This window comes from Acanthochromis polyacanthus, chromosome 8 (assembly GCF_021347895.1).
Source record: "Acanthochromis polyacanthus isolate Apoly-LR-REF ecotype Palm Island chromosome 8, KAUST_Apoly_ChrSc, whole genome shotgun sequence".
Classification (NCBI taxonomy): domain Eukaryota; kingdom Metazoa; phylum Chordata; class Actinopteri; family Pomacentridae; genus Acanthochromis; species Acanthochromis polyacanthus.
The window spans coordinates 7,353,853-7,373,188 of NC_067120.1; the positions used below are offsets into that span (position 1 = coordinate 7,353,853).

At 45.1% G+C, this 19,336-nt stretch overlaps 1 protein-coding gene across 4 annotated transcripts in view; it reads left to right on the plus strand.

The window, feature by feature from the left end:
• dusp8a (dual specificity phosphatase 8a) overlaps positions 1–19,336 on the plus strand; it is a 47,630-nt gene that overhangs the window by 24,322 nt on the left and 3,972 nt on the right. For 3 of the 4 annotated variants that reach the window (XM_022193958.2, XM_022193957.2, XM_022193959.2), the window contains exons 4-6: positions 18,045–18,211; positions 18,579–18,738; positions 19,106–19,229. In XM_022193958.2, coding sequence (XP_022049650.1) covers positions 18,045–18,211; positions 18,579–18,738; positions 19,106–19,229 — 451 coding nt within the window. Of the gene's footprint in view, positions 1–11,479; positions 12,283–18,044; positions 18,212–18,578; positions 18,739–19,105; positions 19,230–19,336 lie in introns of those variants that run through there. The other variant, XM_022193960.2, reaches the window with a different exon arrangement.

Sequence of the window (19,336 nt, forward strand, 5' to 3'; positions counted from 1 at the left end):
CAGACGGAGCTACAAAGGTCAATTCAGTTATGTGTCGTTTGGCTGCGCTGTGTTATACAACGGGGCGGCTCCCCCCCGTTTGTGTGCACATCTGTGTGTGTGTGTGCGTGTGTGTATCAGTGTATGCATTAGAGAGAAGCTGAAGAGGTGAGGTAATCATGGGAGGCCGAATCTCACAATGCGACCGTTTACACAGACATTCCAATGAGCTACATAAGGAGGCCTGTTTGTGTCAGTGTGTGTGTGTATGCGTGTGTGTGTGTGTGTGTGTGTGTGTGTGTGTGTGTGTGTGTGTGTGTGTGTGTGTGTGTGTGTGTGTGTGTGTGTGTGTGTGTGTGTGTGTGTGTGTGTGTGTGTGTGTGTGTGTGTGTGTGTGTGTGTCAGCGTGCTTGCCTGCATGAATATGCGCATATGAAGTAGTGTGCATGCGCGGGAGGCAGTGTTTGAGGGTGCGTGTGTGAGAAAAAGAAGAAGACAAAACAGCGGGACGAGAGCAATTGAGGCAATGAGGTAATACTCCTCGTTTCTTTCTGGATGTGTGCATGTCTTCACTTGGCCACATTTATGTCAGTCGCTGGGTGTGTGTGTGTTTGTGTGTGGTTGGAGAGATCTCTGCGGTCTCCACTGAGCTGAAAGTCTTCCTTAAAGGTTTCTTGTCCTTCTGGAGCGCAGCAGGAAGTCTTCTCATCTTCTGAAGCAGCCTGAGGGGAGAAACCCCACCAGAATCTCTGCCACACACATACATTCGTGCACACCTGCAGAGCTGGGAAGTGCAAGTGTGCTCAAGATGCTTCAGTGGACATGCATCGCTAATTTTATGTTGATTAGAAACTGCTAATAGTTTTGTTGCTTTTTTTAAAAAAAAAAAGCCAAGTGTTTTTGCTTGGTGGCACAAGGGTGCTGCCTGTGTCTCCTTCTCGGGCTACACAGGAACTTTGACTGCCTCGAATACCTGCGACAGACATCACACTGACACGATCAATCAAGCCGTGTAAACAGTGTTTGAGTTTACCGCTCTGTGCCTCTAGGTGTGTGTCGTCAGCCACAGTGCAGGTCAAAGGTTCCAAACTAATTATGGTTGTGTGCCTGAGGTCCGTTCCTCCAACTTTCCCTTCCCAGCCTCTCTGTCAACCCCTCTCTCTCATGTCTCTTAACCTCCTAACCTGCAGTTTCTGCACCTTCTTGGCCCCTTTCTCCCCCTCAGCCTCCTCCATCTGACCCCTCTCCATTACGCTTTGGGGAGCCCAAGCAGATCAATGATTTCATTGAGAAGGAGCCAGTGGTGCCATTAGGAGGTGAGCTCACCGTCCCTGGGGAGATCTGCCACATTATTCTCAATGACCTCGCCTGCTTTGCCATCCCTCCTTCCACCTTTCCTTCAGCTCCTTTACCTACCTCCCCCCTTACTTCTTCCCCTCTTTACCCATCCCCTCCTCCTCTTCCTCTTTCCTCTCCTCTGTTTCATGGTGCTGAGAACAGAGCTCTATTTTTAGGCCCAGACTCCTGCGGTCGTCACATCTGGCGCCAGTGGCCTCGGTGCTCTCACCCTGGCCTGTAGATACACAAACGCACACACACTCACCGACCGGCCCCACCCCATTCAGCACCAAGGGAGCAAAAAGGTCAAAGAATATGGGCTACAAATTATCTATGACATCACCTCCCCGCTCTGAAAAGTGTTACAGACTTTGAGAAGGCTCGGAGCTGCACGGTGACATAATGCTCCGTTTTCTGCAGGTATGTTATGAGCTCCTTTTTTTTAGCCTCACACCTTGATGAGGTATTGTGCAAATTCTTCACGAGCCTGCAGATGCATGCACATACGGGCAGACTGTGACACATACATTTAATTTGGTAACAGGGCCCAGAGGAGGTTTGTACCGAGTTGAGTTTTATGTAACAATGTTCTGTTTCTGCCAGTGTTCTCACCCCCTCCCTCGTCTGTCTCATTGGCCTCACATGATGAGCTTGATGTCATTTTCCCCTTCTTTCCCTCAAAAACCGGAGAACAAAAACAGGCCAGCATGTGTGTGTGTGTTTATGTATGTGCACACTGTGATGTGTGCGTGTGTGTGTGTGTGTGTTTATGTGAGCCGTTGCCAAATGTTTCCACCATGACGTGATCTCACTGCTCTGCTTGCCTCCTGCTCTTCTTCCCTTTCTCCTCCATCACTCAGAGTCCCTCGCTGGCTCAGAGCTGCACACACACACCTACACACACACATATATACATGTACACAAGTTTGACACAGTCATACGTATATACTTTAGCATGCAAAGGAGGGAAATGACATTTTCTTCCTGATCTACACATAAGAAGGATGTGCATAACTTCTAAGTAATAAGGATAAAGATTACAGCTCAAGACACACACGGAACGGGACCCACACATCATATTAAAGCTTAGAAGTACTTAAAAGCCAGTGAGTGACATTTCTGCTAATTTCCTGCTTTGGTGATGATTACTGTGATTCAGAAAAGGTTAATTCTGTGCTGAGAATTCAAAAAAAAGTGTCACGCTTATAGCATGATTGTAAAACAACAGAAATTAGAGAGCAGATATTATGATTTATATTGCCACAGTAGCCTTTTCTGTCTTTTTACAAGATCCAGTCTTGATGTTTTATAATTGGTAAAGTTAGCGGTGAAATCCTGTGACAGCGCTTGTACCACAGTGCCCTAAATACTTCACCAGGGTTGTTAAAGATGGTTTGTGTATACAGTCCATTCATAGTGCATACCTTCCGGCTCCTGCTGCATTTGAAATCTATCTAGAGGCATTTTGAACACCCCAACCCACTCCTGTCATACATTCATCCAGCTTTGGGTAAAAATAGTTTGTTGAAACTGTTACCTAGGCAGTGTCAACACATCAGGTCAACAGCAGCTGAGGCTGAACAGCATGCTAACCCGAGCCTGGTTCACCCCCATCAGCACCTCATAACTCCAAACCTCCTCACGAATTGGGGCCAAATGATCTGTAGTTTGGCTGCTGCGCCATCAGCTTACCGCTGCAGCATTTTTGCTGATGACTCTGACACACATGTGGAGTGGAAATTTCCAAAGGCAGAAGAAAAGGGAAAGGAGTAGCTAACAATTATGCTGGTTTATCCTACCCAGTCCTGGCCTGCATCCACCAAATTCCACTCATGCTCGGACTGCCCACTGCCGCTCCTGTCATACTGTCATTCCCTGGAACAATGGTGGATTCCTGTTTATCACCAAGCCGTCTTTGATTTACTTTATCTCTGGCATGCCGCAGCACGGCTTCCTTATTCACCTATTTGATTGTTGTGTTTTTTGGTTTTTTCTTTTCCTTTTCCAGCTTCTTAATCAGATTGAGACTGCATCTTTGCCATGCTGGTAAAGTTGCTTTTCTTGGCAGCCTCTTGAAGTGTGTTCGAGTATGAGAAGATCTATTTTAATATGTAGTTTGCTAATTATTTTCCAAAAAAAAGGCAGGGGGGATTTCTTTTCTCAGGCTTACTGACAGAGGAGTAGATTAGTTGACTGTAGCAGAGCCGATGGTTTAAATCCTCAGCGGTTTAACACTTCTCCTGGTATGTATACAAACTTGTAACAGTGGTCTTATTACAGTAAACGCACGCTGACCACACAGAAACTCATGAGTCGAACCTCTGGGGCTTCTGCTGCTGTTTCCTGATAAAGGCGGGAGATTTTCCATTGCCGCAGCAACAGGCTAATTTTGGACTTCTAGGCAAGCCCAAGCCTTCAGATTGAGGAATGCAGCAGTTTGTGATCATTCCCGGACCTCCTGATATCTCCCCCTCTGCACACCAACAGTCAAGTCATACACAGACACACACAGATGAAGGCAGGTCAGCACAGAGAGGCCACTTCCCCTGCTGTTGTGTAACTATTTCCCGTTTCTGATAAAATGACATCAGGGCTCCCCGGGGTGGAAGAGGGCGACGCCAAGGGAACTCAGCATGTATGTATACAAATGCGTATCTCAAGCATGTGTTTGTGTATGCGTTCTTTAGAGCTCTTTTTTTTTTAAGACAAATAAAAAAGCTCAGAAGTCCCACCATCAGCTTTGAAAATCATTTAGCAGCATGATGTAGGCGTTGGCAGGGTGCACACAGAAACAGCTTGCCTAGTTCCTCTCATGGCATCACGTCATTCTTTCTCTATTGTTCTTCTATTGAGGCTGACGGAATGATGTCACTGCTGCGTTGTGGATGTGACACATTCTCTCTCTCACACACACACACACACACACACACACACACACACACACACACACACACACACACACACACACACACACACACACACACACACATAGTCTCCATACCATGTAATGGCAGGAAAGCCGACCTTGACCATGGGTGTTGCGGTAGTCGCTGTCACCATGTCCTCCAAGCCGCGGGTGTAACGCCTTTCTTCTTCCGCATGTCTGTGTATATTAAAACTGACGTGCACAGTTTTTTCTTTCTTAAATTGATATAATATTATGTCCACCGATAAGATAATTTATTACTGTTAATCAGTTTTACTCGCTTGTTTGGGAAACTGTTGTGTCACTGCAATAAAAGCAGCAGCAGCATAAATTGTATTTCCATTTAATTTTGGGATGGAGTAATTTGAAAAGAATTCTTTCGTCAAGCGATGACATACATTTGAGGTCAGAGGGAAAAAAGTGTGACTCACACATTCATGCTGATAAGATAATAGGAATTGCTCATTATATAAGTATGTAATGATGGATTAATACTCATCACCCAGTTTAGAAATCCAGTGTAATGGCTTCTTCCTTCACCATCTTGGCAGCGCCTTACTCCTCCGAACTCCTCGTTATTCCAAAAATGAGGAAAGAGGTGGAGGTTAATGGCAAAAATGCATCTTGAATTACTTAGAAACAGAGTTGTTGAGGTAAGATGTGCAAAATAACATTTGTCATTATAATAAGCAGGAAATCCATATTCAGATTTTGAAACATACCATGCTTTATTGTCTATTTTAGTCTAAATGGGAGTATAATTTGCAAAGCTACCATTATGCTGTGTTGAAAGAGATGACAAAGTAGCAATGGAGCTCATAAACTCATGAGGAAAATGTTCACTGAGGTCAACAAATCAAACAAGAAGTAGGCTTGTTTTCAGGTAGACTTCTGTACTATCAGACTTCTCTTTGTGCTCAGAGGAGTCGCCACCTGCTGGCTGTCAAAAAGAATGCAAGTTTAAGGCACATACACATCCATTTTTTGATAAATAGTTCAAACATTTCTGCTGTGAAGTTCTGAATTTTAAACGTAGGGTGTATGGGGATTAGAGCCAGGTGCTGCAGTATTTAGCACTTCCACTTTAGGTGTGTTTAACAATATTATTTCAACTGATCGTACCACTCAGCGACAGGCACAGACAGACGCCCTGGTACAGTCTGAGGCCGTCTGAGTTAATTGTCAGACAGGTAGACAAGACACTGCGAGACAGCTGAGCAAACAGAGAGCCAGATGGCGTGGCTTCCAGCACTGTTGTGAGAACAGTGGTTCTGTCTGCCTGCCTGCTGTGCTGATGGAGCTAATTAACACTGAACTGATCTGAGACCTGCCTGTCAGTCTGCACGTAGCAGCAGTACAGGCTCATTAAAACCAAACTGATCTGCTGTCAGCTCGTCTCTGTCAGAGCAGTGTGGCCGGTTACAGTGCTACCAGAGTGTCAGACTGCTCCGCATGTGAGGTGGAGTGTCAAAGCCTTCGAACGCCCCAAGGAAGTTCTGCACACATCAGCTCAGGCCATTAGCATTTAGAATGAAATAACCATCCATTCTGCTCAGCTGAACCTGTGTAGACAAACTCACCTCTGGGGAAATCAGCATAGAGAGAAGTGTGGATTCTTTTGACACACACATTCTCATTCTTCATCTTTTCATTACTGCACACTGGTATAAGTGGTTTGTGTGCATACTTAGCCTTTGTTGCACACACACACATGCATTACTCATCCACATAAACCTCAGAAAACAGCTGTTGAACATATCACTCTCAGCTAAAATTAACATTTGTTTTATATGCGCGCACAAAGTGTATGCATGGGCTTCATACGCAAGCAAACATACTGTAAGCACATGCCTGCGGTGGCCGTCAACGCTTCATGTTGAGGCTCAGCAGCCCTCCCTTTGTCTCCACACACATACACACCATTGAACACCTCCAACTGGGATTTTTAAGTAGTTCATCTGGTTTATGAAGGCCCGTCTGGTCCTGAAAGCCCCCTTGGTGTGTTTGATAGCTTACCCTCTTCTCGGTTTTGTGTGTGTGTGTGTGTGTGTGTGTGTGCCTTTTGTATATGTGCTTGAGTGAGTATATATATGTGTGTGTGTGAGTGTAAACTAATTTGTTGCCACTGACAGATTTACTGATGCAGTAGCCTGGGGTGCAGAGCTCCTCCAGGGGGTTAAGTTGTTTGGAGGGCAGGGGGTCTGCTGCATCTCTGATACGGGCAAGTCTCGCTCCAGGCTGCAAGAAACTACCTCATGCATCAGCGCGCAAACACACACACACACACACACAGACACACACACACACACACACACACACACACACACACACACACACACACACACACACACACACACACACACACACACACACACGATCAAGCAGAGTATCAGTGCTCCTCTAATCTCATACATACCCTCTGCCTGCCTGAACTTTACATCTAAGAAGCATTTCCCTCCACTTCCTTCACTTCACATCCCCACCTCTTCAGCCGTTCTTTTTGATGTTATCATCTCTTATCAAAGCTCATTTTACGTGTCTGACGGTAATGTGAAGGGGTTTCAGTTAACCCTGTGAACCCCAAGCAGGTTGTGGACATTAATTTATTAATTCATTTTTTGCTCCTGTTACATTTTTACTCACTGTTGCCTCGTTTTCACTTTCATATAAAGTCTTGTACTTCAGTTTAAAAAGCTCCACAATGGCCAGAAATAGAGAAAACATAATCATCAAGCTTTAAAAAAAGAATTAAAGTTGAATTTCAGCTTTCTTTTCTTTGGTTATTTATTTTATGAAATATGAAAAAAATGCCAAGAATCTCCTCAGTTTGCTCTACATACTGTGTATATTTTAATACTTAGACATTTTGAATTTGTTTCCACACTTATGTCTTATCTGTTCTGTGTAAACAAAGTCCCTGCATTTTTGTAATATGACCATTGGTTGCAGCTGAGTTAATAATAGCGTCACAGCCGCATTGAGAAGCACAGACTTTAAATTTATTTATTTATAACAGAATCTAGTTTGTGCAAATGTTTTTTGGGGGAGTGGATATTTTTAAACAAGACAGAATGAAGTGATTTAATAAAATAACACAATTTTTGAGCTTAGATTTAAGCTTTCCAGCACAATGGTACATCACAAGCGAGTGGCTGAAAGAGAGTTTTGACATTTTCCGGCTAAAATAAACGGTGTAAACGGCGAATTTATTATTTAAATTTTTCTTATAAACAGAGAATATGCCTTTTCAAACTCACCAGTGGTTTTGGGGGTTCAGAGGTTGTTTTACATCAAGAAATATCAGATCATTTTTTTAAAATCCCAGTTATTTTCATTAGAGGTCAGTTTTCAATATGTGATGCTTTTTTGCTGATGTGCACATTTGTGTCAGCTCAAATATTAACACTAATAGAAACGTACAAACGACACTACAAAGGGCCCTTTGCAATATGACGACATCATTTCATCTATCTCTCTATTGATTGAGGCACCCCCTCCCCTCTCCAGCACCCCATCCACCTAATCTCCCCCTCCTCTCTCCTCCAACACCCCCCCCCAAAAAAAAACAAAACCTCAATTGCTCCATCCCTCCATCCATCCTCCCCTCTTTCTCCCTCGGTGACTACCTCACCCCCCAGGCATGGCAGCTGTGTTCTCCTGTAGGCATTACATCACTGCAAGAGCAGCCTTGTTACTGATCCCCTGACAACCAGCGCTATCAACACACACACACACACACACACACACACGCACACACACGCACACGCCAATACACATGCACACACACACACACAGACACGCACACACACACTTGTGCACAGCCGCATATGCTTGTATTTACGTACATTGGAGCAAATATCAGTGTACTCCGTCCCTAACCCTCGTAGCAACGTCCTCCCTGTCTTCCTCTCACCTTTGCACCGTTCATCCTGCTCACATGTTTAAACACACTACACACACACACACACACACACACAGAGCTAAACTCACACACATTAAGTCACACTCTTCATCACCCTAACCTGCCCTATCCAGGATGACGTCTCCCCTTCCTGTGATATCTTGACAGATGATCCGCGGTGTAGGATGACACTCCTGTTGCTGCCTGTCTCAGTGGGAAGGGAGGGGGCCGCATGCTCTGATGAAATACATTAAATGAAAGAAGAAAAGAAAGATTTGCATTAACGTGTCAGTGCAAGCTCACCTGGATGAGTGTTTTCTGAAGAAGTGTACGAGGTTTTCCAGAATTATCACTTCCACAAACTGTCAGAACCATAAATGTGTCACCGATGCTGCAAAACCAAATAAGCAGATATATTAATGCACATACACATTAGAGCTGGCGTCAGTTATTTGACATAACATGAATCAATCTATCAATAATTTAAGTCGTTTTTCTGACAACATCTTAAATAATATGTCGTCCTCAGTTCCAGTTTTGTCAGTTAAGCATATTAAAGATTTTTTACCGACATTTTATTAACCAAAAAAAAACATCAGTAAATTTCTAAAAGTTGACAATTATTAGACAATATTGATTTTTGTCCTGAATATTGTCATTTTAGCTAAATTATATATTGTGTTTTTGCAGTTTATGTATGCTGAAAGAGTTGTGAATCACTAAAAACTGCATCCACATTTGAATTTGTTGAAGAAACTGCATTTGTTCTGCTGTTGAGGTTTTGTGAGGGAAAATCAGGTCACACCTGTCAATTTTATTTATGGAGACATTCACAAATCGTGAATTTCTCTTAAAACATTTCCGAATACCTGAAATTAGATGACACTTAATGAAATAATAAAAATATAAGATATATTAAATGAGAAATAAAAATGGTAACCCTCAGAAACCGCAATGGGAAGTCCTCACACAATATTAGATTAGCAGTGTATTAAATGTATAAATGCATAAAACTTTTGGGGAACATTTAAAGGTTTATTACCAGTAGTTTAAATTCAAATATTTCTTTTCCTGCTTTCTGCAGTTGTCTGCTCCACAAATTGACATGAGATTCGACTCCTGTTAATCAAAACATCTCTTGTGACTTGTGAATGCGGTTCCAGCCAGTTCTGGTCGCTGACGCCCCTTTGGCCTTTACTCACCTTCTCTCTTTCTGTCCTATACCACTATCTCATACTCATCTCCACCTCGCTCCCTGTCTGTTGTGGCTGATCTGTGTGTGTGTATGTGTGTGTAAACTGTGCGTTGTCCCAGTAACAAGCCCTGTACCATAAAAAAACGCTCTAAATCTAAGAGAGAATTTCAGAGGAGGGGGTGCCCGGAGTGACGGTCCCACCTATTTCTGTCACAGCGGGGCACACATGTGCAGTCAATAAAAAAGGCCTGGCTGTCATTTATAGCATCTTGGCTGTAATCCTCTAATTAACACACCTACTATTCTGAGCTTGTTACCCTGCTGAGGACTAAGAGGAGGAGGAGAGGGGCACAAAGAAAGCGAGGCTTTAGTGTTTGCTTTCGGAACTCGAAAGAGTCCCGACCATTAAAACATCAGACAGCAGCTACTTTGTTTTGTTGCTGTTGGCTTCCACCGCTGTGGGTTTGCAGGTGTTAGGAAGTGGTGTGTTTCAAAGCTGGTTTATGGCTTCGAGCCACACCGGCAGAACAACGAGACGAGGATTCAAACCGGGGTGATGATCAGCATGTTTGAAGTGTAGTGACCCCGGTTGACCACTGTGGAGTGCCACACCTGCTCCCACCGGCTGCAGATGGGCAACAGTGTGTGTGAGTGTGTATCACGGCGGTGTGTGTTTGTTCGTGGCTTGACACCCTCCCAAAACCAATGTCTGCGTTTTTCACAAAGCTCATCATAAGCAAAGTGACCTATTTCCTCTCGCTCCCTCTCCCTCGGTTGGACAGAGGGTGACGTAAGGCTGTTCTCACCCGAGTGCGATCATTTAGGGTCTGCAGTGATGCGATGAGGTCAGTCAACGTGCAGCTGGCCCCCTAACTAGACATCTTGTATGAGCTTATAGGCCTTTTTTTGGAGCTGGGCAATGAGTTAATTCACTTGAAGTCCATCTGACCTGGTTTGAATGTAATCAGCAATTGACTGCCCGACTCATAGACTCATAGCAGGTGCTGCTTTTAAAATTTTGTTGTATTTATATCTATCAAGTGCTTGATTGACATAAAAGGCAGCTAACCCGAATCATCGTGCTAAGACTAGACAGTTTCTGAACATGTTTATTGCACACAATAATGAAGAATACAAAACCAAAAGTAAGTTGTCCTGTGTTTACATGAATAATTCTGCTTTTTAAAACAGCCATACTTGCATCAGAATTTTTAAAAATTCAGTCTCCTCCAGTAGTTTAGTCCTGCCCTGCTGTATTTCCATAGCTGGACTTGTGGCCTACATGTTTGTCATTCCATAGTAAAGTACCAGGAGTCTGTGGCCTGTCAAATGGATGATTGCTGCCGACCACAAGCTTGTTTGCTCTTCTCATCACCTCTAGTCCTTCCCTTCCTCTTTTGTCTGCTTTCATTTCATTTTCCCCCCCTACTTCTGCTCAGTTTTGCTTTCTTTCTCTCTCCTCCTCTCCTCCTTGACTTTGCATCCATAAAGACGAGAACACAGTGTCCAAACACAGGCGCGTTAGACATGAACCAGCGCAGGAAGCGTGGTGAAGTCACACACATTCCCTCACCTTCAGAGACAAATCAGCTGTCAGCCGACCGAACAGTCTTAATCCCCCCCCCTGTGGTTAATGTAAGATGCTTAGAAGCTGGAGTACATTTAAGGCATTCAAGCTAATATGAGTATGTAGCTTCTGCTTGCTGATTTTAAAAATTTGAGGACTGATAGCAGATCTTTCAAATCTAATACAGATTGAATTGGAAGCACACTTCACATTTAAACAGTTTGGCAGAAAACAATCAAAACCTCTTTCTTAATAAAAAATCATATTATCCTGCAAGCTGCTTGTCTGCAGACACTAGTCAGTGTTGTAGCAGCGTGTACGTATTTGCTAACAGCTCGAAAAACTGTGTCTTCGCCTCAGTCCTGCCCTGATAGAGGCCTGCTTCGTAGCTAGGCCCCTGAGGTGGCCACATATTTGCTGGGTGAGTAAGGAATGTGGTTACATGCCTTAGACATTAGCTATGACGGAGTGCTGGCTCCACAAGAGAGGGAGGTAGCAGAGGAGGGAGGGAGGGAGGAAAGGAGGGAGGTTGGGTAGAGTCTGAGCTCACGGCAAGTGAGCTCATTCACCCCCAGAGCTCGAGGAGAGAGTGCAGCTCCGTCATCCTCTTTGCAGAGAGACAGAGAGGAGGGAGGGAGGCAGAGGGAGGAGTGAAGCCAGCGACTGAGCGAATGAGAGTCGGGCAGAGCGGAGCGGCACAACAATAGTGGGCTGCTCTTCTGGCTGTGGACTCACAGAGACAGAGGGAGCGCTCAGAGGAACACACAGACGCTCTGTAAAGCAGCTGCAGGCAGATTACAGCTGGCGTTTACATACAGGCGTTACAGGCTACTCACTTTTGTTTTCCCTCTTGCTGTCTCTGTGGCGACTATTCTCCACCAAACCACAGAATTACCAAATATTGACGCAGGAGCGTTTTATGAATTTTTGTGGTCATTGCATGGCATTTTGGCCATATGCTGACTTGAGGAACGTGGCCACAGACATTTTGGACTAGTTTTTCTTGTACCGTGTCCATTTCTGTGAGGGTCACCACTTGGACACTGGAACAGCCGACTCAACCAGAGTGGACTTTTGTGGACTTGGGATTTTTACACTCGGACTGAGGGATCACCTCGATCACCCCCCGAAGGGGAACACTTCTGTTTGTTTGTTCTGACATTTTTTGTGTGGCAAGGGGTTGCTCCATCCCTGAAGGAAGGAGCAGCAGAGAATTTATTGTGTGTGTGTCTGCGTGAGACAGAGTGTGTTCTGGGGGATGCCTCTGGATGTGGTGATTGCCCCAGCGGAGGACTGTTTTTGGCCGGACCTGCAGGACACAGACATGAGGCTGAAGATCAGGGTCCGCCGGATGAAGGAGGGAAGAGAGCTTCGAGGTGTGTATTCACCTGGAGATAAAGGGATGTGTGTGTTTGTGTGTGTGTGTAGGTTTATAAGCCTAGAACATCCCGCTTAGGCGAGTAACATGCTGAGGATGAAGGCCAGTGTGTTTGGCATACATGCACAAGATGCAGAGAACATGGAGTGTGATTTATGATGTGTATTTTGGAGTTCCTGGAGTTCCAGCTGTGAAATGCCCTCATGATTAATACAAGTATAAAGGATGTGTTCAAGGGGAAAGCCCCTGCTGATGGCCTGTATGCTGCAGACAAGTACAAAGGTACAGTGGACCCTCAGGTATTGATGTATTCCAGTGCAGGCTTGCCACAAATGAAAGATAGATGTGAAGTGAATTCTGAAGACGTGCACTGGACCAATAGTGAGGTTTACAGCTACAACAGGCAAAGAGAATACATGGCGGGTTATGAGCCAAACCTGCTAATTGTTTTCACCTTTTGTTTGTGCAGTTAATTTGTTTAGAGAGGCAGACTAGGAAGAAGGGGGATTAAGAGGATGACATCATGAAGACGAGAGGCGATGAAGAGGAAAGAGAGGAGAGAAAAAGGGCTCTGGGGGGAAGAATGAGAGCCGTGACCCGCGGTATGACATAGTGCTCATGCTCTCTCAGCCTGTGGTCATTGAGATGTAAAACTATCACAAAGGCTCTTTCTCTTTCTTCTCCTCTGCTCTTGGCTTTCTCCCTCGCTCCTGCTCACTCTTTCTCTCTGCAGAATGGTGTCTTGTGGAGATTATGTTATCAATATGTGTGCAGTGTGCACTGCAGGTGTTTAACATAACACCTTTTCACACAGAGCGATGAGGCAATGCAGAGGATTGGTGCTGTGAAAAAACTTTTCATGCGACAACACAGCGTTATGCATGTTGCACAAAATATCCGTTTAGCCTAATTATCCATTAGAATTAATTAGCTAGTGTGTTATTTGGTTAAAGTTTGGATATAAATGTAGACACTGTTTGCATATCAGGGCAAGACAAAGTTCTGGTTCACGGCAGTTAGCACACCACCTCGCTACACCTGCCACTCTTCACACTGTTAGTGCACGTGTACGTGTACAGCTTATCGCTACACAGCCAGGTTCTGCTGCTGCAAGGGCCAAGTTCATTATCTCAGATAAAGCTTGCAAGAAAATCACACATTTGCCATCAGCGTATGAAAATAGAAGCGTGTGTGTCACAGGTACTGAGGCACTTTAACACACTGCTGTGGAAATAGACTTGTGAATGCAGACTAAATTATAGGAGGGTTTATGGTTCTATATTGCACTTACACAGGACTGCTGAAACAGCAATTGCTCAAAGTGACATATTCCTGCTATCTGCTGGGTAAGATAGAGGAACAATAAACAGTTTAACCGCCAGCCAAGACGGCATGTTAATCATACCGTCATTCCAGGTCGTCATAAAGCTGACGCCATGCACGAAAAGCAATGACCTCATCCTCCTAGCTCACTCTTGTTCTGTCAATCTCCACATTTCTGACAGACGTGGCGCGCTCTGCCCGCTAAAACGCTCTCATCGCTTCTTCAGGCTCCAGCACAGCCTTTGTGGAGCTGAGTGGGACATGTGTGCAATGATGTCATGTTGGGAGTGGGGGGTGTTCACATTCAGATGCTAATGTCCCCTCATAGTGGAGGGGACAGCTGGAGGGGCGCAGAGGATGGCGTCATGTCTCCCCTGATATGAACCGCAGAGGAGAGCAATGGAGGGGTGCGGGGTAGTTATTCAGGCACATCAATGCCCCCGGGCTGTGGAGAGCTCTGTGTGTGTGTGTGTGTGTGTGTGTGTGTGTGTGTGTGTGTGTGTGTGTGTGTGTGTCCTCTCCATTAACAGACGAGTTAAAGAGGGCAACTGAAAGCAACACAGAGGCTGACGCACACACAGACACACACAGAGGCGACAGAGAGGAAGGGGGTGAGCTTGTATTGACAAGGCAGTCAATTGTACCAACAGCAGTGATGTAACAGCAGAGCTCCCATTAACCATAACTGCCAGGCAGGTGTTTCCATCCGCTCAACATCACCAGGATTCATCCTACATTCACATTTCAGTTCACTGGTGCAGTAAAGAAAGTCCAAATTTGATTCAAACATCCTCTCTTAAACACAGTCTTTTTATGTCCGTTTGGATAATAAGCACTTTCAGACTGAAATGTGGGTATTTAGGTAGATGACTGATGAAAACGGGGGACCTCCGTTCGCTACCAGTGAACAAAGAAGGCCTGAGTGCTCGGCCCTGACAGGGAAAGAGAGGAAAAGAAGCAGTTGCATAAATGATGAAGTGGGCAGAGAAAAACGGAAAAAGGAAGTCACTGCTGGCTAGTGCTGCCGATGGCGACACAGTGCCCTCTTTCCCGGTTGCGTGTTTTCCTTCTCCCTGAACTTTTTTTCTTCTTTTTTTTTTAGAATGTATGTTCAGACTGGGGTTAGTCACATCCTGACTTTCAGTGCGTGACTGAAAATGACGCTTCATTCCAAACACACTTTGTTTTGCCTTTCTTAGGACATGTTGATGGTAAATTTTGCAGTTTATCTTGAGTTTAATGTGGCAGCGGGTTGGTTTCTGCTGATTATCACGCTGCACTGAAGGTGAACTCATCTCTCCTGTTTGACTTTCTGATGTCATCTTCGCAGACAGCTGGGCTGGTGTGTGTCACAGGGTATTTTCAGTGACCTCAGTGTGAGTGTACGCCGTGCTCATGCGTGTGCACATCGTGTGCTCAGATATGGAAGGACGGATGTGTCATCGTTGTGTGGGGAATGTGAGGCCGCGTCTCTTTGGACCGTCCGGTGCGTCTATCTGTCCCTGTGTCCTTGTGTGACACGTTGGGCCAACCGCCACCAACATCACTCCCCTTTCCCGTTGTCATGGCAACCCTAAGTAGAGTGGGGTCAGGTGACAAGGCGACAATAACACGCTATCTCCTGTGTGACTAACGTCCATTAGCGCCGCCGGTGTAAAGCTTTGACTACAAGGAAGGTGTTTGTAATTGTGTTGACGTAATGTCACCGCAATGTAAGCACACATAGTCCCGTTTTCTTATCTCTGACTTCAGTGTCTCTCTATTCCAGTAACGCCTTACTCACTTCCCCACTGGCTGGCCTATCTTCCTGCTCTTTAATGTTTATTTAACGCCAGATGAGGTCAGCTACAGTAATCACGGCTGTAATTATTAATCCAGACACACACAGGATCAAACGGTGCATATTTTTAGAAGGGTGTTTTCATTCATGTGTTCACCTCCCTTTAGACGCACAAACACACTTTCTCCTCACACCAACTCCGCTGTGGAACGTCCTATCGTCTGTCCTTCTAACAACTCTCTAACAATGTCCTCACACAGGAAAGGAAATAGTTGCTGCATGATGTGAGGCTTTTCCTGTTGATTTAACTGGCTTCAGGAACATACTGCTTCCTCGCACAGATACAGTATATACTATATGTAGCACTGTTTATTTATTTTTGCCTCTGTGTGTGTGTGTTCTCCAACACCCGCAGCCTGGGAACGGAGAAACCAGGAAGAGATCCTTCAAAGAACCCTTCCTCCCTCTGTTTAATCAATTAGCGATGCTGTAGCGCTGCCCACAGGATCACTAGAGAGAAGATCTGGTGGAAGATGTACAGTTGAGCCTAAAGCCAAGTGTAAGATGTGTGTTTAGTCAAACTCATTTTAGTTCAGGGGTCACATTCAGCCCAGTTTGATCTCAAGTGGGCCGCACCAGTAAAATCACAGCATAATAACTTAGACAACTGCAAACTTTCCCTTTGTTTAGTGCAAAAAAATATTTTCAAAATGAAAGTCAGACAAAAAACTACAAAAACAAGACAAAATGAAACAAAAAAGAGACAAACAATTTGACAAAAATGTTAGAAATTGACAAAAAAATTGGACAAACAACACGAGACAAAAAAAACACAAAACAAGGAATAAAGCAAAATACAGAATGAGAAAAATGAGACAAACACAATCCAAACAAAAAGGAAACACAGAAAGACAAAAACAAGAAACAAAACGGCAAAAACATGAGACGAAGGACAAAGTCAGACAAAAAAAACAACAAAAACAAGACAAAATATGACAAAAATGAGACACAAAATGACAAAAGAACAATAAGCCATCTAGTATTTTACTTTATGATCAAAACAACTTGTCATGGTCTAGAAATTATTCTAAAATTATAGCTTTACCAAATTACAATCTGCAGTTAATGTCTTCTCTGTAGTTTTTACTCTTTACAAAGTCGTCCCTCAGGCCGGATTGGACCCTCTGGAGCGCCGGTTTTGACCCACGGGCCACATGTTTGACAACCCTGCTCTACGTTAAGAAAACCCAAAAGCTTAGATCATATGGTTTGCACTTCCTCGGCCTCTCCTTTGCATTAAACTTTCCCTCCCGTCTCATGTAACTTATCTGATTGCTCTTCCTGCATCCATCTACCCCTCTCTCCACTCCACCCCCCATGTGGAGCACTGATGTCATCGCTCTGCCGGTTGCCATTAATAGCTGGAAACAGACAGGCCTTCTTCACTTTGCTCTTAAAGGGCCAGTGCACCCAGAATAGCACTGGGTCATCAGGATGCACCCGTTGTCCTCGCTCCTCTGAAGCCGTGCTGTTGTGAAATATCTCCAAACACCAAAAGCTGCTCCTCCACTGCTTTTTTTTTTTTTTTTTGCAGCCTTTTTTATAAATTCACCCTCGATCTCATGCACGGCGCTGACACTGTGCTCTCTGTTTGCTACATGAGCAGCTGGGTGTGTGTTAGTGGAAGGCTACGTCCTGCCTGCGCTGTGCTGCGTGTGCTACTTTAGAACAGTGATGTCATGTCTCACTCACTCTCACTCCGTGCGTCCTGTGTGTGTGTGCGTTAAGTGTGTTTGCATCCCAGATTGGGTCAGGCAGGGCTGAACCTAGATTAGGTTCTAATCTCCTTTCTGTGGCTCAGGGTTTCCTTGAAGCACTCGTCCCCCCTTCTCCACACTTCTCAGCGAGGTCATTACCCGCTCCTCAACACACACACACACCTCACCCCCACCTCCCCGCCCTGTAGTTATACAACCACTGTACTGCAGAGTAATGATGAGTGTGTGGATTTATGTGTGTGTGTGTGTGTGTGTGTGGTTGGAGAGGGAATTAAAGACAGTGAGAGTGAAATTTGAGCATATGTCTGCTGCAGGATTATGCGATTGTGTCTTTAGATTGTATCTTTTTCATCTTGTTAATATATCTGCGTGTGCATGTGTGTGTTCGTGCATTGTATGTGTGTGTGTGTGTGTGTGTGTGCTGTGTGGTTGTCAGGGGGATGTTACTGGGCCTCTGTCCTGGCCCTGCACCTGTGGCCTCTCTCATTCCCCCAGCCTGACGCAATGCACTGCTACAGGACATGAGCTCATGCAGGAAACAGAGCCACACACACACACACACTCGCGTACACATATGCCAAAAGTGGAGCCGCCTGCCTCTTAAAGGGCCAGACGTGCATTCCTGGCCTCCCAGCAGTTAACCTAACTCACACACAGGAGCACAGAGAGCCTCATTTTTTGCTTCTGTTGCACTAAGTGGGACCCAGACACTGTAGCCCAGATTCACCTCTGAAAAGTCTACCGAGCGTCCGCCTGCCCTGCAAACGCAGCATTGTGCAACATTCTGAGGAGTCAGAGTTCCCAGTGTGCGGTGTGACTGTTCTGTGGAAAACCATTAGCGTAGCTAACCGGTTCTCTCTCTCTCTTCTCTCCCTGCAGGAGGCTTTGCAGCTTTCTCCTCCTGTTTCCCCGGCCTGTGTGAAGGGAAGCCTGCCACTGCTCTGCCTATGAGCTTGTCCCAGCCCTGTTTGCCTGTGGCTAATGTAGGGCCCACTCGCATCCTGCCGCACCTCTACCTGGGATCACAGAAAGACGTCCTCAACAAGGTATCATTTATTCTGCGTCCTTTTGCTCATTTTGTAGAGGCTAATCCAATGCTTGAAACCCCTGAGATGCTTCCCCAGGACTTAAAAAACTGACGTTCCGACAAACTTTGCTGCAAGACAGACCGAGACAAATGCTTGCATTCTAATAATTTGTGCATTTATTGCGCAAAACAATTGTAGTCCAACATTCTTCATCAAAAACAAACAATTCATCATTACCGGTTTCTTCAGTGATCAAAACTGTTCTACCTTCCGTGCGGAACACCTGTAGCGCTCTTTGTCTCCTACACATTTTATTGTCTTGACCTGTTGCGATTACCTGGCAACAAAACACAGCCATAAACCCTTTGTATCCCTACCCTTGCAGGATCTGATGGCTCAGAATGGGATCACCTACGTGCTGAATGCCAGCAACACCTGCCCCAAGCCAGACTTCATCAGCGAGAGCCATTTCATGCGCATCCCAGTTAATGACAACTACTGCGAGAAGCTGCTTCCCTGGCTGGACAAAACTAATGAATTCATAGGTAAGACGTGGGAAAATACATGGAAACAAGACACATTTTCTTTGGAATGTGAGTGAAGATTAGCAGTACAAAGCAAGGCAGCCACTGAGGGACGTTTCTTCATAAGGAAGTGAATTCATCTCGAGTTGTGCGTTAAAGAATGCCGTGATATTCAATACAACACATCCGCACATTGTCACGGTTGATAAGCATTCACGTGCAGCTTCGGTAACAATAGTATCAGGTATTACACGCCTGTACTCTTCCAGGTAATGTCAGTTTGCTGGTTGTCTTCTGCTAAAGAGGAGACCTGTCAGAGACCTGCAGTGTTGTGTGCACTCCTGTATAATTGTGTGTATTCATTGCTGTTCATTTCTCTTCCCTACAGACAAAGCTAAGGTGTCAAACTGCAGAGTCATTGTGCACTGCCTGGCTGGAATCTCACGTTCAGCAACCATCGCCATTGCATACATCATGAAGACAATGGGCTTGTCATCAGATGATGCCTACAGGTACGCTTGCTCCTCCCATCCACCATCAGCTGAGCCAAGGTGTCAGGCTCAGTAAAAACACAACTCACGTTTAAAAGAAATGCAAAGTGACCCCTTTCCCCCAGTCG